The sequence below is a fragment of the Boleophthalmus pectinirostris genome, unplaced genomic scaffold (genome assembly GCF_026225935.1).
Source record: "Boleophthalmus pectinirostris isolate CB_2022bp ecotype Guang Dong unplaced genomic scaffold, ASM2622593v1 HiC_scaffold_18, whole genome shotgun sequence".
Classification (NCBI taxonomy): domain Eukaryota; kingdom Metazoa; phylum Chordata; class Actinopteri; order Gobiiformes; family Gobiidae; genus Boleophthalmus; species Boleophthalmus pectinirostris.
The window spans coordinates 36,549,938-36,573,276 of NW_026571133.1; the positions used below are offsets into that span (position 1 = coordinate 36,549,938).

The 23,339-nt window shown below is 37.1% G+C and overlaps 2 protein-coding genes across 3 annotated transcripts in view; one reads left to right on the plus strand and one right to left on the minus strand.

The window, feature by feature from the left end:
* Nucleotides 1-7,020: 7,020 nt before the first annotated feature.
* sigmar1 (sigma non-opioid intracellular receptor 1) lies at nucleotides 7,021-10,450 on the minus strand. Its single transcript, XM_020924678.2, has 5 exons — nucleotides 10,206-10,450; nucleotides 10,029-10,080; nucleotides 9,020-9,168; nucleotides 8,846-8,938; nucleotides 7,021-8,325 (listed from the first exon to the last, which is right to left on the minus strand). Exons 1-5 carry the CDS (start codon nucleotides 10,348-10,350, stop codon nucleotides 8,096-8,098), a joined length of 669 nt encoding a protein of 222 aa, XP_020780337.1. The 5' UTR covers nucleotides 10,351-10,450; the 3' UTR covers nucleotides 7,021-8,095.
* Nucleotides 10,451-10,779: 329 nt separating this feature from the next.
* The window catches only part of galt (galactose-1-phosphate uridylyltransferase), a 49,965-nt gene continuing 37,405 nt past the window's right edge, over nucleotides 10,780-23,339 (plus strand). For both annotated transcript variants that reach the window (XM_020924642.2, XM_055153652.1), the window contains exons 1-6: nucleotides 10,780-10,933; nucleotides 12,263-12,432; nucleotides 12,857-12,932; nucleotides 13,020-13,068; nucleotides 16,878-17,007; nucleotides 20,985-21,041. In XM_020924642.2, the coding sequence (XP_020780301.2) occupies nucleotides 10,903-10,933; nucleotides 12,263-12,432; nucleotides 12,857-12,932; nucleotides 13,020-13,068; nucleotides 16,878-17,007; nucleotides 20,985-21,041 (513 nt within the window). In that variant the 5' untranslated portion in view covers nucleotides 10,780-10,902. The remainder of the gene's footprint in view (nucleotides 10,934-12,262; nucleotides 12,433-12,856; nucleotides 12,933-13,019; nucleotides 13,069-16,877; nucleotides 17,008-20,984; nucleotides 21,042-23,339) is intronic.

Sequence of the window (23,339 nt, forward strand, 5' to 3'; positions counted from 1 at the left end):
ACACATCACTGCTTAGTTGGTTTCCATTGAGCGAGAGGATAGTTGATGGGATTTCTTTCGTTTAGTGAGAGACAAAAGCCACTCAGTGCACAGATTAAGTTAGACACATCTCCAAAGTATGACTAAACGTTCAAACTGCTGTGGAGCTAAAGTATAATATGCTGCTTTTTAGGACAAGTGTATGGGGAAATAAATTGAAAAACTCAATCACCTAAACATCTAAACCTCACTGGCCTTTTGCAAATGACATTCTATTAACTGCTAAAATAAAATAAAATACTAATAAAAATGACCAAATTACACACTTTGCATTGGCATTAGAAATTCAGTTACCACACATGTTGTTTTGGCTCAGTGTTGCTCCTGGGGCTGTTACTCAGCCACAGGGGACATCAGAAGCATTTCCTGCAGTTTGGTGGACAACACACAGGTTGTCATGGAGAAGCATGGAGCACACAGGTCATGGTGCTTTGTCTCTTGAGCTGGACATGCGACAGTCCCACCTCAGGACTTCAGCAGCCCTCCTGACCCAGCCTGGACCTCGGGGTGAACTCTGGGAACATGAGGCCTCATGTGAGCTTACATACAGTATTTGCTCTGTCCCTTAAAGCGCCCTGTGCAGCAATGAGCCAAAACTGTGTGTGGTATACTATTCAATGTGTTTAATGCGTGCAGAATACTTAGATTTTACCATTGAAACCAGAGCAGCCAACTATTAGCAAAAAGTGTGGCCAAAATAATACATTAAAATAACGGAGCATAGTCCAATAGCTTTGAATGACAGCACATGTTTTTCCACCTGCTGTTTGAGATTTAAATAAAGGAATACGTGACAAATATATTGGACAAAATGGTGAGTGATGATTCATTATTAACACATTTCTGTACAGATAAATGTAATATTTTTCTCTTTTGTTTTGAGCGTCCAAAACCAGGCAGATGTGATCCTGCAGAAAGAGAGGAGGAAGGGATAAATGTCAGAGTGACAAAAACAACTACAGTAAAATATACAATACAGGCAAGTTTTTATATTAATAGTATTAAATTATTGAAGAACAGTACATTTATTTTTCTGTTTTTCTTCCAGTGAGATGGAACTTTACAGTGCAGACTGTGGAGAGGAGGAGTGGAGGAGGAGGTTTATGTCCATTTTATCATACAAAATACAGGTACACTGGAGACGACTATGAATTGTATTTGTCCCTCGTCCAAATATATTGTACATTTGTGTTTATTTTTTTCATAGGGACAGAAATGGGAGACATGTCAAAGCAAAGAAATCAATGTCAAAAGAAAACAAGGGATCCAGTGGGACATATGTACGCACATGCCTCATGTTCTCAGAGTCTGCCCAAGGTCCAGGCTGGGTAAGGAGGACTGCTGAGGTCATAAGGCGGAACCATCCAGCTGTGTGCTCCATGCTTCTACATACAGTATTTGCTCTGTCTTTGCCTTATGCAGCAACTAGCCAAAATGAGATGGACTGAGATGTCTGTTGTTTTTCTCGGTATCTGCTGTAGCAACTCTTCCAGTTCCGGGGTTACGGCCCCGAGTGCTCCGATCACCAGGGGATTTACAGACTTTCTCCAGCGCCTCCTTGAGCCCCTGGTATTTTTCTAGTTTCTTGTGTTCCTTGTTCCTGATATTACCATTGCGTGGTATTGTGATGTCCACCACCACGGCTCTGCTCTGTTTCTTATCCACCATATGTCTGATTGGTTTGCCATCACCATCCTGTCAGTCTGTATCTGGAAGTCCCACAGGAACTGAAGAACAGTTACATTTATTTGTCTGTTTTCTTACAGTGAGCCGGAATTTTACATCGCAGACTGTGGAGAGGAGGAGTGGAGGAGGAGGTTTATGTCCATTTTATCATACAAAATACAGGTACACTGGAGACGACTATGAATTGTATTTGTCCCTCCTCCAACTATATTGTACATTTGTGTTTGTTTTTCATAGGAACAGAAATGGGGATATGTCAAGAGAAAACACCATGTGTGGCTCCTTTGGATATTTTGGAATTCAAAGGGAAATCAAGGTACACACAGGTCACGGTGTTCCGTTCCCAGAGTTTGCCCCATGTGCAGTTCATTTATTTGTCTGTATTTCATCCAGTGAGATAGAACTTTTGAGCACGGAGAGGAGGAGTGGCGGCTGAGTGGCGGCTGAGGTCGTATGACCAACTCACAACAGGTACGTTTTTTATACTTAAAGTATTGAAGTACAGTACATCTATATGTCTGTTTTTTTGTTTTGTTTTTTTAATTAGACGGAACTGTGGAGGGGAGGAGTGGAAGAGGAGGCTTATATCCAGGGACAGAAATGGAAGGCTGTTTGGCTGGTGGCCTTAGCCACTGCCAAACGTGTCAGAGATATTCATGCTTTATCGGTGCGTTTGTCTTGTATGCGATTCAGCACTGATAATTTCAGAGTGACCATTTGTGATACATTTGTGTTTGTGTCATAGGGACAAAAATGGGAGACTTATCAAAGTGAAGAAGTTCATGTCAAAAGAAAACAGGGAAAACATGGATTGGGAAAAGAAGGCTCTCCATGTTGGGCATCAAGAGTAAAACATCCACTTAGTGTCAAACAAGAGAGAAGAGAGAAGGGGAAGAAAACCATGAAAGATAGATTTGTTTCATTAGATTTAGAATTTTAAAAGCTGGTGAATTTCTCACTTTTTTAACCTTGAAAAAACATGAATTATTTCTATTCTGAAGTTGCTGAATTTTGCAGTTAACATTTTCAATGTGCATAAAAAATTCAAAATAAAAACCTATTAATCACATATTTTCAAGCCCTCAGTCTAAAGTCAGAGTATAAAATGTGCTGTGAAAAAAATAAACGTGTGCAATTTCCTACTGGGCTTTCTCTTCTGCAGGCATGATTTGCAGTGAAGAAATTAGTTTGATAAGGCTAATATTGGCAAACAAACATTTCCTGTTTGTTACTTGAACTAATTCAGGATTGATATGCCTTGGTATTTTAGCAAATCTTTTGCACTGCAAATGTTACGCTCTGAATCTAGACAGCTGAATTTGAGAACTGTACATTTAAAACATAAATATTGATTAAAAATAGACCATATTGAAAATGTTGAAAATTCAGCCACTGAAATTCAGAATGAAAGCAATTCCAACATCTCTTTTTCAGGGTTAACAAATTCACCAGCATTAAAATTAGGATAAATATGAAACAAATTGTTTTCCATCAAAAACATATAGGTAACTTACTACAATTCAAAATAAAGGATTCTTAGTAAGCTATGTTTACCAAGTGTTGGTCAGTGACTCATGTTTACTAAACTGTCCACTCTGCACAGAGAGATGTGTTATTATTTAACCTAATCCACTTGCAGCCATAGAGTTAGTGCCATATGGATCAATCCATTATATATAACACCTACATACATAAACTTTCTCATCTTGTACTTTTTTTGATAAAAAAGGATTTTTTTTCTCTTTACTATTAATTCCAAGTCTGATTTATTAAAGTTTTAACTAGAAAAAATACTTAATAAATATAATGTTACAACAAAATGAATCAAGAAATTTAAACCTGACTCCATCTATTTTTTTCCCATTTTTTATGTTCCAAAAATTGTCAGTTTTGGCTGTTTTACACATAAATAGCTTTTTTTTTTTTTAAATTATAGTTCTACGAAAACAGGACATGATTAAATTCTTGCAATACATTTTTCTTTCACTCATGTGAGTAAGTTTCAAATTGATATCTCTAAATGTATTATGTTTTCATGTTCACAAACAGTGTCTCGGCTTAAGGGAAATTGTTAACCTTCTCACATGGCATGCCATATTTCACTCAATTTGTGTTTTTAAATGTATACTTAAGCCATTATTATTAATTTATTTTCACCTGATAAAACTGATTTCCCCATTGCTAAATAGTATTTCCACATCCCTACCTTTTTATTTGTCACCTCACCACTGGGACGGTGGCCAACTGATGAAACACTTGAGACCAAATTCCAAAGAATCAACACCATTTTCCTGAAGCATAAATTTAAAGCACACTTTTAAATGCCACGTATATAAAACAAAAGGTAAAATGTATTCATATCTGTCTCACATTTGGCTGTGCACCGGCTGTGGTCTTCTTCTTCCCTGGGCTAGGACCTTGAGAAGATGGGATTTTAGACAGAGGCTTGGACGCTGAGCCAGTCTTTCTACAGAAAAGCAGTAAAAGAAAAATATATTACTCATGTTACAATCGGGTCAATGAAGGTGAATCGAGAGAGGTTAGAGGTTCTTAATAGTATAATAGTAGGAATATACCTTTTAACCCAGCAGCAGCAGGCTTTCCACATCTGTTTTCACCTTTTGACAAAATATAAATACATGTATTTAATACTGACCAAATAAATAGCATTTGCTCTCACCAACACTCTTATTCATACAACTACATAGTTTAACACTGGAGGCAAGTATTTTGCCCATAAGACATAAAAAGTGTATACACTGGTCTAATGGAGGATCGTATGGTGTGAGTTTGTATATGTTACAGACAAAAATAATACATTTTTTATTTAAAGTAGGAAATAAATATTTTATTTTCTACTTTGCCTAAGCTAGAATGCCTGATTATCAACTTTTCCTGCAACATATACATATTTTAGATCCCACAACAAACACACACATTTCAAACCTAAATTTCCTCAGACTAGGATATTAACTTCACTTATTTAGGTACTAACATTCAAAAAAGATTCCTCACACACCATATGTACCAGTTTCTGTGGCCTTCCTGATGAGCTTGGGGTACTTCTGATACTTGTCATAGTGGTAACTCTTGTACTCCTTCAGCACCATCTCCAAGTCGATGTTGCCACAACCTCCTCAGGCCAAGGTTTGTCTCCTAGTCCAGTGCCAGTGCGATCTCCATGTACCTGGTCATACAGGACACACATATATCAGACAAAATGATGTCCATGATGTTTTAGTTGTTTGTTTTTTATTGGTTCTTGACTAAATGAGCCATACCAATCTAATCTAATAAACATGACCTGTGTCCCCAGATAACAGGTAATCATAATGTCTTGCACTTTTAATGCCCTTTAAAGGCTTGTTGAATGCTCTCGTAGAGGTACACTGTCATCATTATTCATTCATTCCAAACTGGTGGTGTTAAGTTGCTATTGTAGCCAATGGGGCAGACTGACAGAAGCAAGGCTGACAATCTGTGCCATCAGCCCCTCCAACAAATAACAAAACAAACTACTAAAGCACTGCTCCACTATCACCCCCAATTAATGCTGAAATCAACAGCTGGTAACATTTTCAGTGCCAATTTATTCTTAATTCCAAAAACATTGAGCATGATGGCCAAGTTTTTTAAATTATAATTTGATGTTTTAGTTCTCAAGGCGATTGTCCAGTCAGAAAGCAGAATGAGCATGACATGAGTGTCTTATTTGGGTTGCCTAAAACGCCTCTCTCTGATCTGAATAGTCACTACCTAAACCCCAGCGTCTGCAATCATCATGACTCAATGCTAGTGCAGCCTCTGCTGCTCAGTGAGGGATTCTGGAGGTTCTGAGCTTTTCACCTGGGGCATGGTCTGTCCATATACTGAAAATGAGAAAAACGTGTACGTGTACTCTATATGCAGATTAAGGCTCTGGCAACTCAGGCTCAGTTACATTTTTAAATGAAGTAAGAGAGTAGGATACATGCTGTTTTTGTAATTTAAGCATAATTCCAGCCTTATATTAAGTGTTACTCTCCTGTCTATAACAGCAATAAAAACTTCAGGATCCAGGTGGATGTAAACTTTGTTCCAGCCCTGTCCCATGAGGTGATGCTAGAAGACGACTAGAAGACCCTTCCTCTTAATGTCCGTCCTCTCATCCTGCTTTTGCAAACAAATGTCAAAATACATGTTCATTGCTGACATTTATAGAATAGTACTTTCTACTTTTTGGATACTCAAAGCAGTTTACATCAAGAAACCCGTTCACTGACACATTCAAGGTGGGTTGAGTGTATAACAGAATACAATGGCAGCAGGGATTGACCGGCCATGTAAAGGGTCAGTGGAGCTACAAGTTAGTCAAAGTTTATGCAAGTAAAACATAATTGGAGTTTGGGTTTAAAGAAGTTCAAACAAAAGAAAAAAGGTTGCATCCTTAAGTGCTCAATAAACCATTTGGCCCATACCTGATTGGGCCAAAAATAATCCAGAGTTGTTCTGAACATAACTTAGGTAAGGCTGGTTCAACCTTTCACAAGAATCAGCAGAAACAAACAAACAAACAAACAAAAAGGCTAACTAGCTCGGTACTCACAGCTTCCCTGGCCTGATGCTACTTTCATCGACTGGTAATTTAAAAGTGTTTTTTACCCCTGATGTTTCTGGAGAAGGCACCTGTCACATGCAGTCAACAATTTATTGATTTTAGATATTCATTTTATTCACAAATACCATTCTTTTTTTTTTCCCTTTTTAATAAAAAAATAACTAAGAATGACTTGAAACTTTTTGCTAGAGGCTGGTTTTCTTATGCTCTTTTAGAATGATTATAATTTATTCCTTTAAATTAGAGCTTTATAATTGCCCCTTTTATATGTAAATATAAAAGGGGCAATAAATCATATAAATCACTATTGTGTTTTTTATGCATTTATTTTAATGTGAACTGTACTTTTTATAAAAAGGTGCCGTTTTTGTTGGTATCTGAAAATGTGAGAAAAAAAAACTGTCGCAAGCAGCCGCTAAACTCACATGTAATACTGTTTAAGGCCACTAGGCGGGGGTGAAGCTTCATAAACGCAGAGAGTGAAGCTAAAATATCGGAACTAAATACATAAATAAATAAATAAATATTTATTTATTTGTCATAAGGACAGGGACATATTATACATATTTAAATATTTATTTATTTAAACAACACATTGCAGTAAATCCCTCAAATCAGTTAACAAGGTTAGATTACCATTAATACAAAAGAAATCTTAAGTTATGGAGGTGGCTGTTTGAAATAAAAAGAAAATAAAAGATAGTTATTTCAAAACATTTATTACATCTGATGACAAAACATTAAAATACAGTCCTTGTTTAGCAGTCACACCCAGAGAACTGCTTATATATATATATATTATTTGGTACAAACATAGCATGACATTATTACCCATTTCATGATCTACAAAGACCTCTGATATGTTTCACTGTTACAAAATCAAGATAAAATCACAGATGAGGCAGGTTCAGTAGTAATGTTGAAAAAAATTAAGACATTTAAAAACTATGTAGTGTTGACAACTAGGCTGGTGGTAGAGCCCTCTTTGGGGTTAGTGCAAATTATATTAAGTATATTTGACACTGAATACTACAATTTCTTTCTAACTTCCCTGTCTTTTTGTTTTAATAATAAATAGTTGGTAACTTGTATTGTTCGTGTAGTTTTTGGTTCAAGATACACTACATATGACGATGCAAGGAAAATGAAGTCTAGTTGCTGTAGGAGTGAGAAAGTTGATACAATGGCAAATAAACATTCTTGCAAAAAAGAATCAAGGGGGAAAAATTAAAATCCACAATCAAATTAAGTTGTGTCAGCTATAAAAATAATTTAAGTTTCTATCACTATCAAACAGATTTTAAATTAGGCAGTTTGACAGCTTTTATGGGAATGCGTGTTAATAAAAAACATTTCAGAAAAATGGGTGCAAAATATAACTCTTCTGCTCGTCTCCATGGAGATGTTACTTCGCCTGGAATGTTCCACAGTATGACATTAAACTCATTTATCACCTCCTGGCCACATTACAGATCAGATCTATTATTTGCATGATTTCCCAAGGTATTTGTGAACAATAAAAATACATAAAACTTAATTAATTTAAGGCCATACTCTCTGTGGAACATTTCGTTCAAAGCACTAAAACCTCCATGGAGACAAGCAGATGGAGGATCCCCACACCGAAAAAGTTACATAGTGCACCTTTAAGACCAGGAAACTCAATCTATTGCACTGACTTTTGATTGTCTACAGTTGTATGTAAATCGTTGTACATGGACTAGCTTTCCCAATAGGAGAAAGTCATTCCCGATGCGCTGGTTTCTTTGTACCTCAGAATACTCCGGCCTCCGTGAGCATAGTGGCCGTCTCAAGCATGAGCGCTTTCACATAGACCCGTACAGTGTAGAACATGGTGACAAAGTCCTGTGTGCTGAACAGAGTGTCTGCCAGAGCGAAGCCCAGTGTGGAGGGGATGAAGCCACGGCCATACTCCACCATCCACGTGCCTGCGCTCCACTGCACAGAGGTGGCCTCTCCCACAGGGTGCACTATAAAGTCACCTGGGCACACAAGTGCATGAATTTATATCTTCAAAAGGTTATTTGTTCAAAGCGGTTCTGAACACTGAATTACAAAAACATAACCTGAATCTTCAAAGCTATATTTACAGTCTTCAATCTGTCACACTCTGTGTGTTCTCTACAACAGAGTTTCTGTGGGGTGATACAATCTTCAGGATATAGTTATAAAAATACACTTTAATTCACTACAAGTTTGCCACATCCAGAGTTGGATCAAGTTTAAATAAAACTACACACAGTACAATAGCTGAAGCCGTTGTGAGTGTGTGTGTTGATCAAGTCCCTGAAATGAATATGATTCATTTTTGATATTGACCTTTGTGCCAGTTTTTGTTTCATGATGGTAGGCCCAGTAATTACAGAAACATAAACCAGTTCAATAAAACTGCAGGCTAGCAACTGAATATCTCAGCACTATAGGCATTCAGGAATGCTGACGTCACGTGAATGCAACCTATTGATCCATTGCTTTCAATTACAGCATAACACAACCACTTACCTGGGTAGTAGACTTCACTCTTGGTGGTTCCCTCCTTCCACTGTCTGAATGTTCCAGAGATCACTGTGTCAGAGATCTCTGCCCAGTAACGCCCTAGAAAATCACACACAAAAGCTTGAAGTCATCTGTAAAATGAGGAAACAATGCCACTGCCACCTCTATATTGTCCCATACCCGAGTGTCCCCCTGTGTCCACTGCTGTGCCGAACAGCAGCAGGTACTCTGTGAGGGAGGCGTGCAGCAGACACATGGACCCCATCCAGCCACCCGCGTTCACAAACACCCACTGTAAGTCCTCGTCAGGCAGGATGTGGCCTGGGTATCTGCAATACACATAGATGATGACCTGATGATGATTTTCAAGAACTGATTGTTATAGAGCAGTATAGACACCATAAAGTATGCATTGTACAGATACTTATAACCAATTTGCACAACCCCAATTCAGTTCTCTAGGTATTAGAGAAAAAGGTCATGTTTATTGTGTGAAAAAGTTCATTTTAACATTTGAAACAATTAGGCCAAGATTTATGTGGAAAGAATCAATACATCAAATGTCCCCACAAACGGAACTTATATTCTCACTCAACTTTCAAGCAATTTTGAAAATGTAAATGTAGTGTGGCAAGTGTAAACAGGACCAGGAACAGGACAGGAGTGTCAATATGACAAAGAACTGTACAAACAAGCAACCCAATAACTTACTGCTTGGTACAATGGAGATTACATCTTAATAATAATTGGATTACTCAAAGGTGTGGATAAAGCAAAACACAACTCCAGGTATGTTTTTGAGGAGCAAACTAAAAGTCTTAAAGCTCACAATTTTGAGTAAGTAATAGAACCTTGAATTGGTTCTTTTTGCAGCATTTACATATGCCTTTATACACATTATATTTGGAATTTAATGTTCATTTTAAATGTCTCCAAAACAGCAAAAAACTAAATATAATAATAATTCAGTATATTGTATCCACCTCGAGCATCCAATGAAAACAAAAGTCAGTACAGTCAAATCCTTGTGGAGATGACCTTTGGCACGCTTTACTTATTAGAACCCTCATAATACCTCACCACTGACTTTTGAGTGACCATTTATTCTTAAGTGATGAGTAAATGACGCGTTTAAAAACAATGCAACTAACTTCACACTTCTGAATGAATGATCAGTAAGTTAAAGTACCTTTTTCTTAGCTCCACCACCACTTTGGAGAAGGCCTGCTCATGATCCTGACCTAAAAACACACGCATGGACACGTGGATTAAGTGCAACAAGCCATTAACAGCAGATTTATTCAAAAACGCTTATTAAAAATGTCAATACTGGTTTCAAAGTTTCATGCTCCACTGCAGTGCTCACCTGCGTACTGCTTGGCTAATTTGGCAATGTCTTCCTTGTTAAAAACGTGCTCCTTGGTCGCCAGCCAGTACTGTATTAGAAGCACGGATACTGCTAGCACCGAGAGGAGAACCAGCAGCTTTAGGAGCAGTCTGAGCACGGACATGATGCAAACCAGGCGCACACACGGTACAGTGAAAGAAAAGAGGCAGCTGCATGTGGACACGGGCAATCTGCAGCGCTATCACCACGCCACCAGCCCGAAGCTCCACTGACAGAGGCTATGCGGTCACGTGAGGGCGGGATAACGCGAATCAGCCAATCACAAGACGAAAAATCGATAAAGAGGCGGGTCTTAAGAGGGGTTGCCAGAGTACGGAACAAATGTAAGTTTTTGGATATTTGTTTTAAGGGATTTTAAATGAAATACATAATAAGCAAAGCGTATACCAATTGTTATCTTAATATAATGCATATTAACGTTGAAATCCAGAAAATTCAGTTTAGTAATTGCAATTTACAATCTTTTCTAATTTTGTTTAGGATTGCGGATTTATCCATTCAGGCATCCGTGTTTATCCGTCCAAAACAGGAAGTTACTGCAGAAATGGCATGAGAAGTGCAGTTGTCAAGTTCAAATTGGATTAAAATACAAGTTAGGTAGTGCAGCAGGAGTATTTTGTTTTCAATCCTGCATATTTTTAAAGGAGGTAACACTATGAGCAATCTAGAGGAGTTTGACCCTAAAGGTAAGGACTGTTATTGTTAAAATTATGTGAAAACTTAAGGCTAGGACTTTAATGTGAGCAATAAAGCAGTTTTGATGCTGTTGATGTTCTCCACCATACGTAAACTGAAGTATAGAGTACACATTAGGTACTTTTGTTTATATTATTGTTAATCACAATATAAAATTTTCAATCATTGTACCATATCAATTCAATTTAAGACTCTCCAGATGTCCACTTACTTAACACACTTCCTAACTTGTTAATTCATTGGATTTGTTGCAATACAGCACAACTGTTCAATGTGTCTTTTATTATAATTTTATATTTATAAATTTGGCCCTCCATTTTCTTTTCTGGCAAACATTAAATTGCATATGACATGACTACTCATTCACTAGTTAGGATAAGATTAAGATTTAACAAAAATTCTTGCCTAGTTTTCCCTAATATTGACAAATTCCTAACTTTATAATTTCCTGGCTGGACATGAACAGTATGAAATTTACTGGCACAACATTTCAGACTATAAGTCCATCAGAGTGCAATGTAGACATTGCAATGTAGACATTGCACTGAACATTGCACTCTGATGAAGGACTTGTAGTCTGAAACGTTGTGCCAATAAATTTCACTTTGAGAGCTTTAAAACAGTGTGCAGATTTTTAATTCTTACTGTTCATCTGATCTTGGTCCTGCACCTGCACTGATGTGTGTGCATTCTTTCTTCTTTTGGACATGGACAGTAGACTTGATAAAGGTGATAAAGCTCATCTAACAAGCTCATCTAATTTACACAATAGTTGATTAATGTAATAAAAATAAAAACAACATCTCCTTTTGGATAAATTGTTCTGGAATTTTAATTGGAATTTTCCATTTTAATGATATGAAAAGTATTCGTATTTTTGTACTTTTGTCAACATTTTTTCCCCGACAACTCCCTCTGATATTAGACTATGATAAATATTTACCATAGATACTATCCCACCAAACCAAGTCAGAATTAGAAAAACTAATTCTAAAACTAATAATTTTTGCTCACCCCTAGAAAAAAAGTGGCAAGACAAGACAAGACAAGTTTATTTGTATAGCACAATTTGTACATAAAGTAATTCAAAGTGCTTTGCAGAATAAGAAATACATTAAAATAAGTAGTGGTTCAACAAAGAAATACTGTTGCTAAAATGTATTTGGTTCTGAAAAAACACCACTATATCACAGAGTATCATGTATCTTATCAAATGGCGATGGACCCTGTTATTCCCAGCTGTACTTCAAACTACTTAGACTGTTATTTTCTGTCTACATGTAATGCATTTGTCCCACTCCATATGAATGTCCGTACAGAGCACCAGCACCTGCGGTACAACCCCCTGAGGGACAGCTGGGTGCTAGTGTCAGCCCACCGCATGAAGAGGCCCTGGGCTGGTCAGGTGGAGAAGCCCCCCGAGGAGCACATCCCCAGATACGACCCCCACAACCCCCTGTGCCCTGGCAACACACGCGCAAACGGAGAGGTAAGCAGTGACATCTTTAGATCATATTTACAACTAGGGCTGGGGCAATATGACAAAAACTATTACATTTTTTTCCTCATATTTATCAATCAAAATTAAATTTACTTGTCTTTGGTTTTATTGTGAACAAATAAAAATGGGTCTCAACATAAATTTTCTAAACAATAAAGGTGTTTAATAGCTGTCAGTTAACACCAAAAATAGTTAGTTTCTTTCAAAGACGAATTCTGCTCAAAACACATGCTCTTACTGACAGATTATTGGCTGTGGATTTCTAAGTAAAAACGACCCAAGTTGATCTTTGATGATTTCAAAAAACAGAATCTTGATTTAAATTAAAATTTGATTAGCTTAGCTTGGTTAGCGCATTTGCCTGCTTTAATTATTACTTTTATTATCTAATCTTCAACTTTTCTGTGTCCAGGTGAATCCAGACTATGACAGCACTTTTGTTTTTCCAAATGATTTTCCAGCTCTTCAGCCTGATGCGCCAAGTCCTGGTGAGGCAGGCTTTTACTGTGTACAAATAGCAAAAGTGCTGTAAAAAAAGAGTCACGATAAATAAATTCTCATTTCTTATGTTTCAGGAACTGATCAACATCCTCTGTTCCAGTCTCGATCTGCTCGGGGTGTGTGGTAAGAATATGTTTTGGTTTAGAAGAACATGCTTACTGTATAATACAACATTTTAGGCCTTATAGACAATACCTTCTTTGACAGTACTATATTTGCAGGCATCCAAAATTACTAAGATAAAAGTTCATTACACTTCCTGACCAGAAGATGGAGATCTTGCTCCACCAATGGGTTGTAGATACTATACTAAGCCTTTCTGAGCGTTCTAAAATGCATTAAAGAACACAACTTGCAATTTGCATGTAAATGTAAAATATAACTAAACCATAATACTTACAAAAATTCCCAGCACATATCTTCCAAGTAATCTTCCAGGTAACACAAAATGAACATTGTTACCATAGCAATTATTGATTCAAAACAAAATATTTTATCTTTTAAATCATTTAAAGTACTCAAAATGGCTCCTTTAGACAGAAAACTTTTCATATGTACATGTTTTAAACCACAAACTATAACAATATTTCAAATAATTATTGTTACGTAAACTAGCTTTTCACCACTGCACTATGTATTTCTGTTGTTAAAACACAAAACTTTCTCTAAATCTCTCTAAACTGCCACTGCCTTCACCTGTTCCCCCTCATCCACTTGTACATATAAATGTGCTTGTGACTTGTACTTAAGTTCAAAGGCACTCTCCAACAGTATGGTATTGTGGGAATATTAGCACAACTCTTCCTGTCAGCACTGTTACACAGTGAATGACAAATAGATCAAATCCAAACACTGAGCTATTGAAAACAACAGTGTATGCAAAGATATAGGCCTGTCAATTAACTCATCCACCAATGTTATAATAATACTGACTCACAAACCAATTATTTTGTTTTATTAAAGGTGCTGTACCTGATTTACACAACATGAAAAACAGAATTAGGACATTTTAAAGGGTTTGCAGTTATTCTTCACTTACCTGATGCATTCTGAACATCCTAATAACAACTTGCGCATCTGATTCTCTGACAATATAAAGCTTTATAATTAGATGTAGACAGTACACAGAGCTTTCTTGTTTTGACCTCAAGAGCTACTTATATATACAGTATATTAAAGCTAAAGTTTACACATAGCCAGGTATGTAAAGAAACAAATATTTCCCTCCCCTCTGATTTCCAAAATAACATCATGCAAAAGTTTTAGTTTATATCACCCGCATAAATATGCAATCGAGCGCCATCATAACTACGCAAAGCCTCTGGGTGGCACCTGTAATGGATTCAAACCTGTAGCATTTATTTCTTTTCAGTTGTAAGTATTACTCAAAAATACCTTGAAAAACGTGCATTACTGAGCGAGGTTGCCTCTCCACAGATCTGTTAAAGAAGTGGTAAAACTGCTGACCTCAGAGCCCTCATTTGTCTCTGGTCATGGATATGATCCATCAGCTATGTGTGCAAATGCAAACACATGAAAAATGTCTGCACCAGAAGAAATGCGACTGCTGCTCTCACTTAACATGCAAACGCACAACCGTAGTTTTCCAGAATCTCCACTCCGCTCAGTTTTTAAAAAGATTCGTTTTCAGAGGTGAATTTGCCATTTGTGTATAAAAGATGGGTACAAACGAAGGGAAATGTCTCAGTTTTTAAAAATACCCATGTACTTGTAAACGGAACTATAGTGTTTTCATGATACCAATAAAATACTCTACTCAATACCGATTCTGATACCATGATGGTAATAAAAAGTCAAGAGAATGCCAATTTCAACATTAAATCACAGTACTTTCTTTTATATTAGCATGCAGTCTTATATCTGTGTAATCTCTCAGTCATCCGAGTTTTAGCATGAGTTAGTATCAGATTTTTGACACTTTTGACGATCCTAATCTATACTGGGAAAAGACAAATTTTGCTCAAATATTAGAGAAAAAAAATCCAGTACAGGCCGTTTAATTCATGGGATATTTGTGTTTGTTTACAGTATATTGTTAGGCTACACGGTCTGGGGGGACATTTTGGTGAGGAGTGCGTGCTGTCTCTTGCCTGCAGTGACATTCATGCAGCCAATTAGAGGACAAACAAAAGGGAAGTGGGATTTTTGGGCAGACTCTCCGGAGATTTGAGCTGAGAAATTCGAAATGACGAGCTGTTGCCGCTGTTGCTTGGCCCTTTTCTGTCTGCTATCAGGAACAATGGTTGGAAACAATTGTAGATTTCATTTCCAGAATAGCTTGGTGGAAATAGGATTCATGTTGAGTGAAGGCAGCTAGGTACTTTTTTAACCTCTCTACCATGTTATAACCTTGTTCTCTAATCAAAAACGTGCCTGAAGAGGTTTTAGATGCCATGATTCATGTTTCACTAATTTAGCAATCTGTCAAGAAGCCTATTCGAACCCTCCTTATGGTTAGTTCTAAGATTCTACCCAATGCTTAGCCCAAAAGTCTACATCACCCATGCTCCCATACGACAGTTCACCATAAATATCCAAAAGCATGATACAAAACTGTACACAACTTGATGATTGTGTTGTGATAAGGCTCTGAAGGGGGAGTGACTTAATGTGGAGAGCAAAGGGAGGGGAGAGGAGAGACAGCTTCAAAATGAAAAGTGAAAGTTATAAAATGCGCTGTTTTGGCAAATATAGCATTTTCAGAACTATAAAAGGTAACATGATGATCTAAATATGTTATGTGTTTGTAGTTAATAACCCATAGAAGTAAAATACCTCATCTTTAAAGTCAGACAGGTATACAATTTAAGTATTTTTGAATACAAGATTGTAGGTCCAAGGTATACTTAAAACAAGACATCTTCATTCAAAGCTACAACAGATTTTAACAAGCAAGTAATACGTTATAGGCACCTCATAAATTTCAATTAGCAACAAAAATACATTTAATAATATGAGGTGTGAATCCAGCTTTAATAGCAGGAGTGTACATGGTTTGCATTGTAATCCACATGCATTCTTATTTGATATGTGCCCACCCACTCCAGAAATCATGGTGTCTGACTAAAACAAACTCTTACTGTGGGTGTTATTTGTGGTAGTTGCACATACACACATGCAGGCTTACAAAAGGACTCCCCATACGGCAATGTTTGGACAGTGTTCGCTGTTTTTGGAATTATAGGGTTGTCAAAAGTATTGATACCAAAAGTTAGTTATGATTTTGAAAAAAAATCAAACAAACTCAAACAGACAAAGACCACATATAATAAAAAACAAACAAACTTCAAATTACAGTTTATTGTCTGAAATGGTTTTCATCATTATTGCAGTTTTGAAATCGGTATTGAGTATTTTCCTGAGTGCCAAAATTGAGTTTGAAATTATAGAATAGTGACAGTACTATTTGGAAAACTATATTAACAAAAAAGCTGCTTATTGCTACATAATTTGGTCTGGGAACAAAACATAGGCCCTTCTTGAAGTTCAAGTCCTGTTTGTTTGAATAGTTTGAATTATGAACTTCTATGACTCATTATAGAAATGCATTTAGAATTGTTTTTTTGGGGGGGATAATTTTGCTTTATGGTTTAGTTTCAATATTATTATTTATTGTCTATTTTACAGCAAAATATCACAATTCAAAATGTGTTACTGTGGCCTAGCCCATTCAGATTGAGATTTAGATTTGTAATTAATCTTGCAGCTATTATATTTGGAATCTAACATTTGTGGCAAACTAAGGCCTTGAATAAAACTTATCAGTAGCACTCAACTTTTCAACACAATATCGCTCTGATAGGATGGAAATAGGGTCCACCACCTGCTTGTCTCCATGGTGATGTTACATTCTTCTCCAGTTGCTTTGTTAAGTACGACTAACATATCCCTCTTTTTCATCTTTTTCTCAGCAAGGTCATGTGTTTCCATCCGTGGTCCGACGTCACTCTCCCACTCATGAAAAAGGAAGAGGTCGTCAAGGTGATCGATAAGTGGGCAGATCTAGTACGAGAACTGGGAGCCACCTACCCTTGGGTCCAGGTAACCTTGTTTGTTATAATTGTACTCAGTAGATTTTTGCAGCAATACAATCTTCAAATCCTAGTTTACTGTGGTAATTATGGGATAGATAGAGTCATATTTTAACTATACCTATGGACAGATTCAACACTACAGCAGAGTGAGCAGTGTACTGATAAGACAGCAAGTCGATGAAGCTATTCATTTTTTCCAATGATACCTTGTAGTGACATCAAACTGGGGGTGTTCTACATACATCGCTAATGGTGAAATGTTTGGTGTTACCATAGTGACACAATGCGCACATTAGCAAACACACTGCTAAAAAAAAGTCTTATGATTGTCTGAAAACCAAAGAAAAATGGATACAAAATGGATGTTCATGGTCCTGTTCAGGCGTTTGATTGTTTGACAGCACAAATCAGCTGCAAAGAATCAATATTGTAAAATTGTAATCATATACAGATGATGAAGTTACAGTATTTTTTTATATTTTTATTTATTTTTTATTTGTTAGGCCTATTTACTTCTATAGCTTTGGAGAACAGCCAAAGTGAATAAAACATTCTAATTTCAGTGAAAAGTATTGAAACAGATTTTTACCATCTTAAAATGTGAAAAACAGAACAAATTCATTTTAAACAGTTTGCAGCGGCTCAGTGTTATTCCTTACAACTTTCAGATGCCAGACTTTTACTGTCACACTAATGCTATGCTGATTCTCTAACAAAAAGTTTTATATTTACATGCAGACAGAAGGACACAGCAAACTTATTTTGACGTCAAGAGCTTGCTTGTGCAACATATCTGTAATAAAGCAAGCCAAATTTTGCTCAAATACATGGAAAACTAAATATGGTGCAGGCCCTTTAATTGAACATGAATAGAAATAGTAACAGATCATACTAAACTATAAAGAGGAAATATAATACAGTCTCTAATTTGCCATGGGAAAGTGAAAGTAAAAAGTTCTTCAGCACCAAAGACAGCTCCACTTGTAACCCCGCTCTAACAATACCCACTTTAGAGACCTTGTTCAATTTGACCCATTTAATGAATCTTTTTGTGTGCCGTGCTGGTCCTAACTGTGAACAGGCACTTTAGCAGTCATTAAATGACCTTTGCTGGAAATACTTAGTGATTTTCAAAGTAGAAGTGCCAACACCACTCTCTAAAAGGATTGTGCTACTAAGAGGTGTGATAAAAAGCTGTGAAGAAAGACTGCCTTTAAGGAACACTGGATTCAGTTTGTAATTTTCTTTAACAAAAACAAGGCGCAAGTATAGGAAAATGTTGTCAGGCCATGCAAACTGACCTCCAGCTCCGGGAAGTAATTCTTGGAACAATTACTGAGCAGACTTGTCAAACATTTGTGCACCAGATGTACGCCTCTCGGCACCTCATTTCGTCATTTAGTTTCTTTAATGTATTCATTTATTTTTGTTTTTTGTTCTTACAATTTGGTTGGCTGCTCTTGTGGCTGACTGGCTGGCACACGGAGCAGTTTTGTGTCAGTCCTAACAATCACCACTACCGCCCATTGCTCTCTACTTACTGCAGTCTTCAATTGTATTTTCTTAATTGGTGATACAAGCAGGATTTGACAGCGTTGCGTAGTCATTTTGGTATTGGTCTATCCTTCAGAGCAGATGACTTTTTGTTTGCGGCGATGTCTGCTCCCACTGAGCATCGCAGTTTATTTAAGCAGATGTTAGCACACTCATTTTTTAATAAGCCATTTTAGATGAAAAATGTGATTCAAAATGTGGACATTATAACATCGTGATCCATGGGTGTCGTGTATTATAACTATACTGCTAAAAAAAAATTAAAGGAACATTGTGTGAACACATCAGATTTCAATGTGAAAAAAATATGCTGGATATGTATACAAATATAGGCAGGGCAATGTCTTAAGAACAAAAGAATGCTTCCTCTTTTAATGGAAACATTATTTTCAATATACAGAGGGCTTCATTTTATAGATGCCCTGAAAATCAAAGTGAAATAATGATGTGACAGGCAAGTCCATTTTGCCCAAATTTAATTTCTGTAACTCAATCTTCTGCTTCTCAATCTCTTGTGTGGCCACCATGTGCTTGTATGCATATTCAACAACCTCGTGGCATGCTCCTAATGAGACAGCAGATGGTCTCTTGTGGGTTGTCCTCTCCAGATCTGTGTAAGAGAATCACTGAGCTCCTGTAGAGTCTGAGGAGGAACTTGGCAGCATCTGATGGACCCAGGCATAATGTCCCACAGGTGTTCTGTTGGGTTTAAGTCTGGGGATCATGAGGGAATGAACTTCAGTTATCAATCCTTTCATCCTCCAGGTACTGCCTGGAGACTCTTGCAACAGAAGACCGAGCATTGTTGTGAATCAGGATGAACCCAGGACCTACTGCACCACCTTACGGTCTGACAATGGATTCAAGGATTTCATCCCAGTACCTAATGGCAGTCAAACTGTTTTCTAGCCAGTAAAGGTCTGTGCGTCCCTCCATGGATATGCCTCTCCAGACCATCATTGACCCACCACCAAACTGCTCATGCTGAACAATGTTGCAGGCAGCATAACGTTCTCCTTGTCTTCTCCAGACTCTTTCACATCTATCACACGTGCTCAGGGTGAACCTGCTCTCATCTATGAAAAGCACAAGGCACCAGTGGCGAACTTGCCAATTCTGGTGTTATCTAGCAAATGCCAATCAAGCTCCATGGTGCTGGACAGTGAAAACAGGGCCCACTGCAGGCCCTCAAGCCACCCTCTTGAAGTCTGTTTCTGATTGTTTGGGCAGAGACATTCACACTACTGGCCTGCTGGAGGTCATTCTGTAGAGCACAGACAGTGCTCAACCTGTTCCTCTTTGCACAAAGGAGCAGATATGGGTTCATCTGATGGACTGAGGATCTTCTAGAGCCCTGTCCACCTGTCCTAGAGTAACTTCTTGTCTCCTGAAATCTCCTTCATGGTTTAGGAGATTGTGTTGGGAGACACATTAAATCTCCTTGCAACAGTACGTCTGGATGTGCCATCCTGGAGAGGTTCTGACAATCTGTGTAACTTCTGTAGGATCAAGGAATGGCCTCATACTCCCAGTAGGTGATAATCATTGTAGCCAAAGTCAGTACTAGTGGAAAACTAGCTAAAAAAAGACCAAGAGGGAGAAACTAGAAATGACCTCCGTATGCAAAACTTTTTTAGGGGTTGTCTCACTGGTGCTACTCTTGTTCACCAGTTGTTCCATTAAAATAGATGGCTTCCTTGTGTTCCTAAGTCATTGCCCTGTCCATATTTGTATAGATATCCAGCATTTTTTTTCTGATGTGTTCATAGTGTTCCTTTAATTTTGAGCAGTGCATATAGTAGACTCGGGCACAGTATGTTTTCTTTAAAGCCACAGTATGTAACTGTATAGTGAAAACATACTTCAGAATACTATCTCTATGGAGAATGTTTTGTTAAGTAAGTTAGTAAATTACATATTGTACCTTTAACATAACAGTACTGTTTGGTTTAGATTTGAGGTTTGCCTTTTCCCTGTATTCATGGCGATCCCTCTTCGAGCTAGTTGCACTAACCAGCCATGTGAAAGAATTTTTACACAAATGCAACAGGCTTTCTACACTAAATGAGACAGAAGACATTTCAGAGGAAACACTTTGAGAGAATGGCACAAAAATGTTCTTGCCCCATTACTGATCATACTGGCAAAATGAATCATTTTGATTTGATTATTAATTAATTTTTTGTGTGCTTTTTTCACACTAACAAAACGCTAACAAAGTTTCTAGAATAACAATTTTGACAGATGAAAAGACATTCATGACTGTTCTTTGTTCTCAAAATCAATTTTTTACAGTAATGACTTAACAATTAGAATTGTCATAATATTCCACAAACATTTTTTTCTCTTGTTGTATGCAACACTAGACTAGAATTAAATTGTCAATATTTTGACTCATAATTCTCAATAATTTTTCCGTTTTTCTTTCAGATCTTCGAGAACAAGGGTGCCATGATGGGCTGCTCCAACCCACATCCTCACTGTCAGGTACACACTTTTTTCCATACTTTTTGAGGACATTCACATTCACTTTCTAGAGACTGATCTTAACCTTAAACATAGTCACTACTCTCCAAACCTTATTCTAAAGTTCTAAACTTTACCTATTGTAACCCATATCTGAACTTTAAAGAAACTATACGAAGTTTGTGCTCTTATAGTTTTAAAAAACTACAATCACAACTGGCATTGGCAACCTGGGTTGACAGTGCCTTAACCTGCAGATAAACTCTAGAGGACACAGACACAGAGTCTCGTGTGAGCCTCATTCTGTCTTCTGAAAAAACATGTTAAAAAAAAGGTTTAAAAGTGTTAACCACATGTCAGTGTAATAGCAAATGGGGTTTGACCGGTGTTGATGGTGACATGGACTGGGATGGGCCATGGGATATATGGCATGTCACCACTAGCACCGCTTCTGAAGATGGCGTGCAGCTAGCAGCCGAAACATGTCAACAAGGTAAATAAACTTCACTGTATTGTCTTTAAAAAAAGAAGCCAAGAAGTTAAAGTATATAAGAGGACAAAATGAACATCTTTGGTTTAAATGGGGTAGGACTAGGGGGTAGGAAATTTTCTAAACTTCAGCTTACCCCTTTTGAGCACCTACAATGATACCAACATATGTACATGTATATATATCTTTGTGTAATGTACCAAATATTGACATGTTGCTCAAACAAATACTAATGAAATAAAATGAAATGATTGGCTAATCCTCTTAAAATCCAAAATAACTAATTATAACATAAACGACTTTTCCATCCATGTCCAATGTTTTTGCAGTCAAGAATAAATCAGCATTACAGTAGTTACCAGTAAAAGCTATGTTGAACATGTCCAAAAATATATTGACATATTGCATATGTTATGTTATGTTTATGGAATTTAAAATCAGAATCTTACATACAGTTCCTTTAAACCATCTTGCTGACCTAATAATAAAGAGTTTATGTTCTGTGGAGCTGATTGTTCATCCCCACAATGTAATAAATACCCACCCACACACATACTACACTAGATATATTCAATTTTGTTATGTTTTTTTTACAAATCCACAAATGCAGAAAATCATTTATACCCCTTCCCGCCCTTTCACACCTTCTTATTCTACTCCACACAATAGCTCCAGTTTGTACGTGAAATCCAACAAAGAAATCAAAACGTGTGAGGAAGGACTTACTTATAATTTTCCAGCTCGGCAAGCCAGAACACAGAGACGGGAGGGCATCCAGGCTTCTTTGTGAATTAGCGGAGCATCAGTGTCACTTTCACACTAGGGGTGCGAATGACTGTATCGTATTATTATTCTTTGTTGTTTTTTAGGATATGCAGAATCACACCTCCTAAAGTGCTTTGGCGGTTACTTTCTTTGCTTTGTGCCAGTGCCCAGATTTGCATAATGCATTAATCATCTGTGCACTAGAGTCAGAAGGACGGTCTGTTTTAGTCCAGCAGGGGGCAGTGTGTGATCAGGAAAAGCACTGTGTTGTTTCCTGTGCATAGTCTTTGAGGAGCAACGTTAAATTAAAAGTGGTGTATGGATGGATTAATTAAATATAATGTATTTTCATCATTTCAAACCGGAATTTAAAGAAATATGCCTTAATTTACTTGTTTATTATGTTATGTATTAGTTAGCAGATTGTAAAAAGATTAGAGACCAATTTAGCCTGTTGTAATGCTAGTAATACTGATTCCATTAAATATTTACAATATTTTTATTATCATTAAATAAGTCCCAACTAGGTATTATGGGTTTAAGCATAATGTTACAGTATTTGATAGTACAGATTAGAGATTGACCGATATGGGTTTTTTCACAGTCCATACGGTACTGGTAAAGAAACCGATGGTCATTAAGCTCTGCCAATATTTTGGGGCGATATTTAGAACTATTTGGATGATTTTGATTAGATTAAAAAGCCCCTTTTTATCACAAAGCTTTAAAGAGAGTTGTGGAGTCACTTTTTGTGCAGTTATCTCTTTGTATTAAAGTGTTAATACAAAGCTCTGTGTGTATTTTTAGGCAGCAGATTGACCAAACAGCCAATCGATATATCAATCTATCTCTAGTATGGATGAATGCTGTTGTTGTGTCCTTGTGTAAGACACTTAGCCTACTTTGCCCCCAGTGTCTGTGTTTTGTGGTTTATGAGTGTTATGTGAATTGGTGAGTCTTTTTTTGATGTAAAGTGCCTAGAAGGTAGACATGCACTACATCAATGTGACAGTTTACCATTTTTACCTTTTTACCATCTCCATATATTTAGCTTGTTTTGCTCA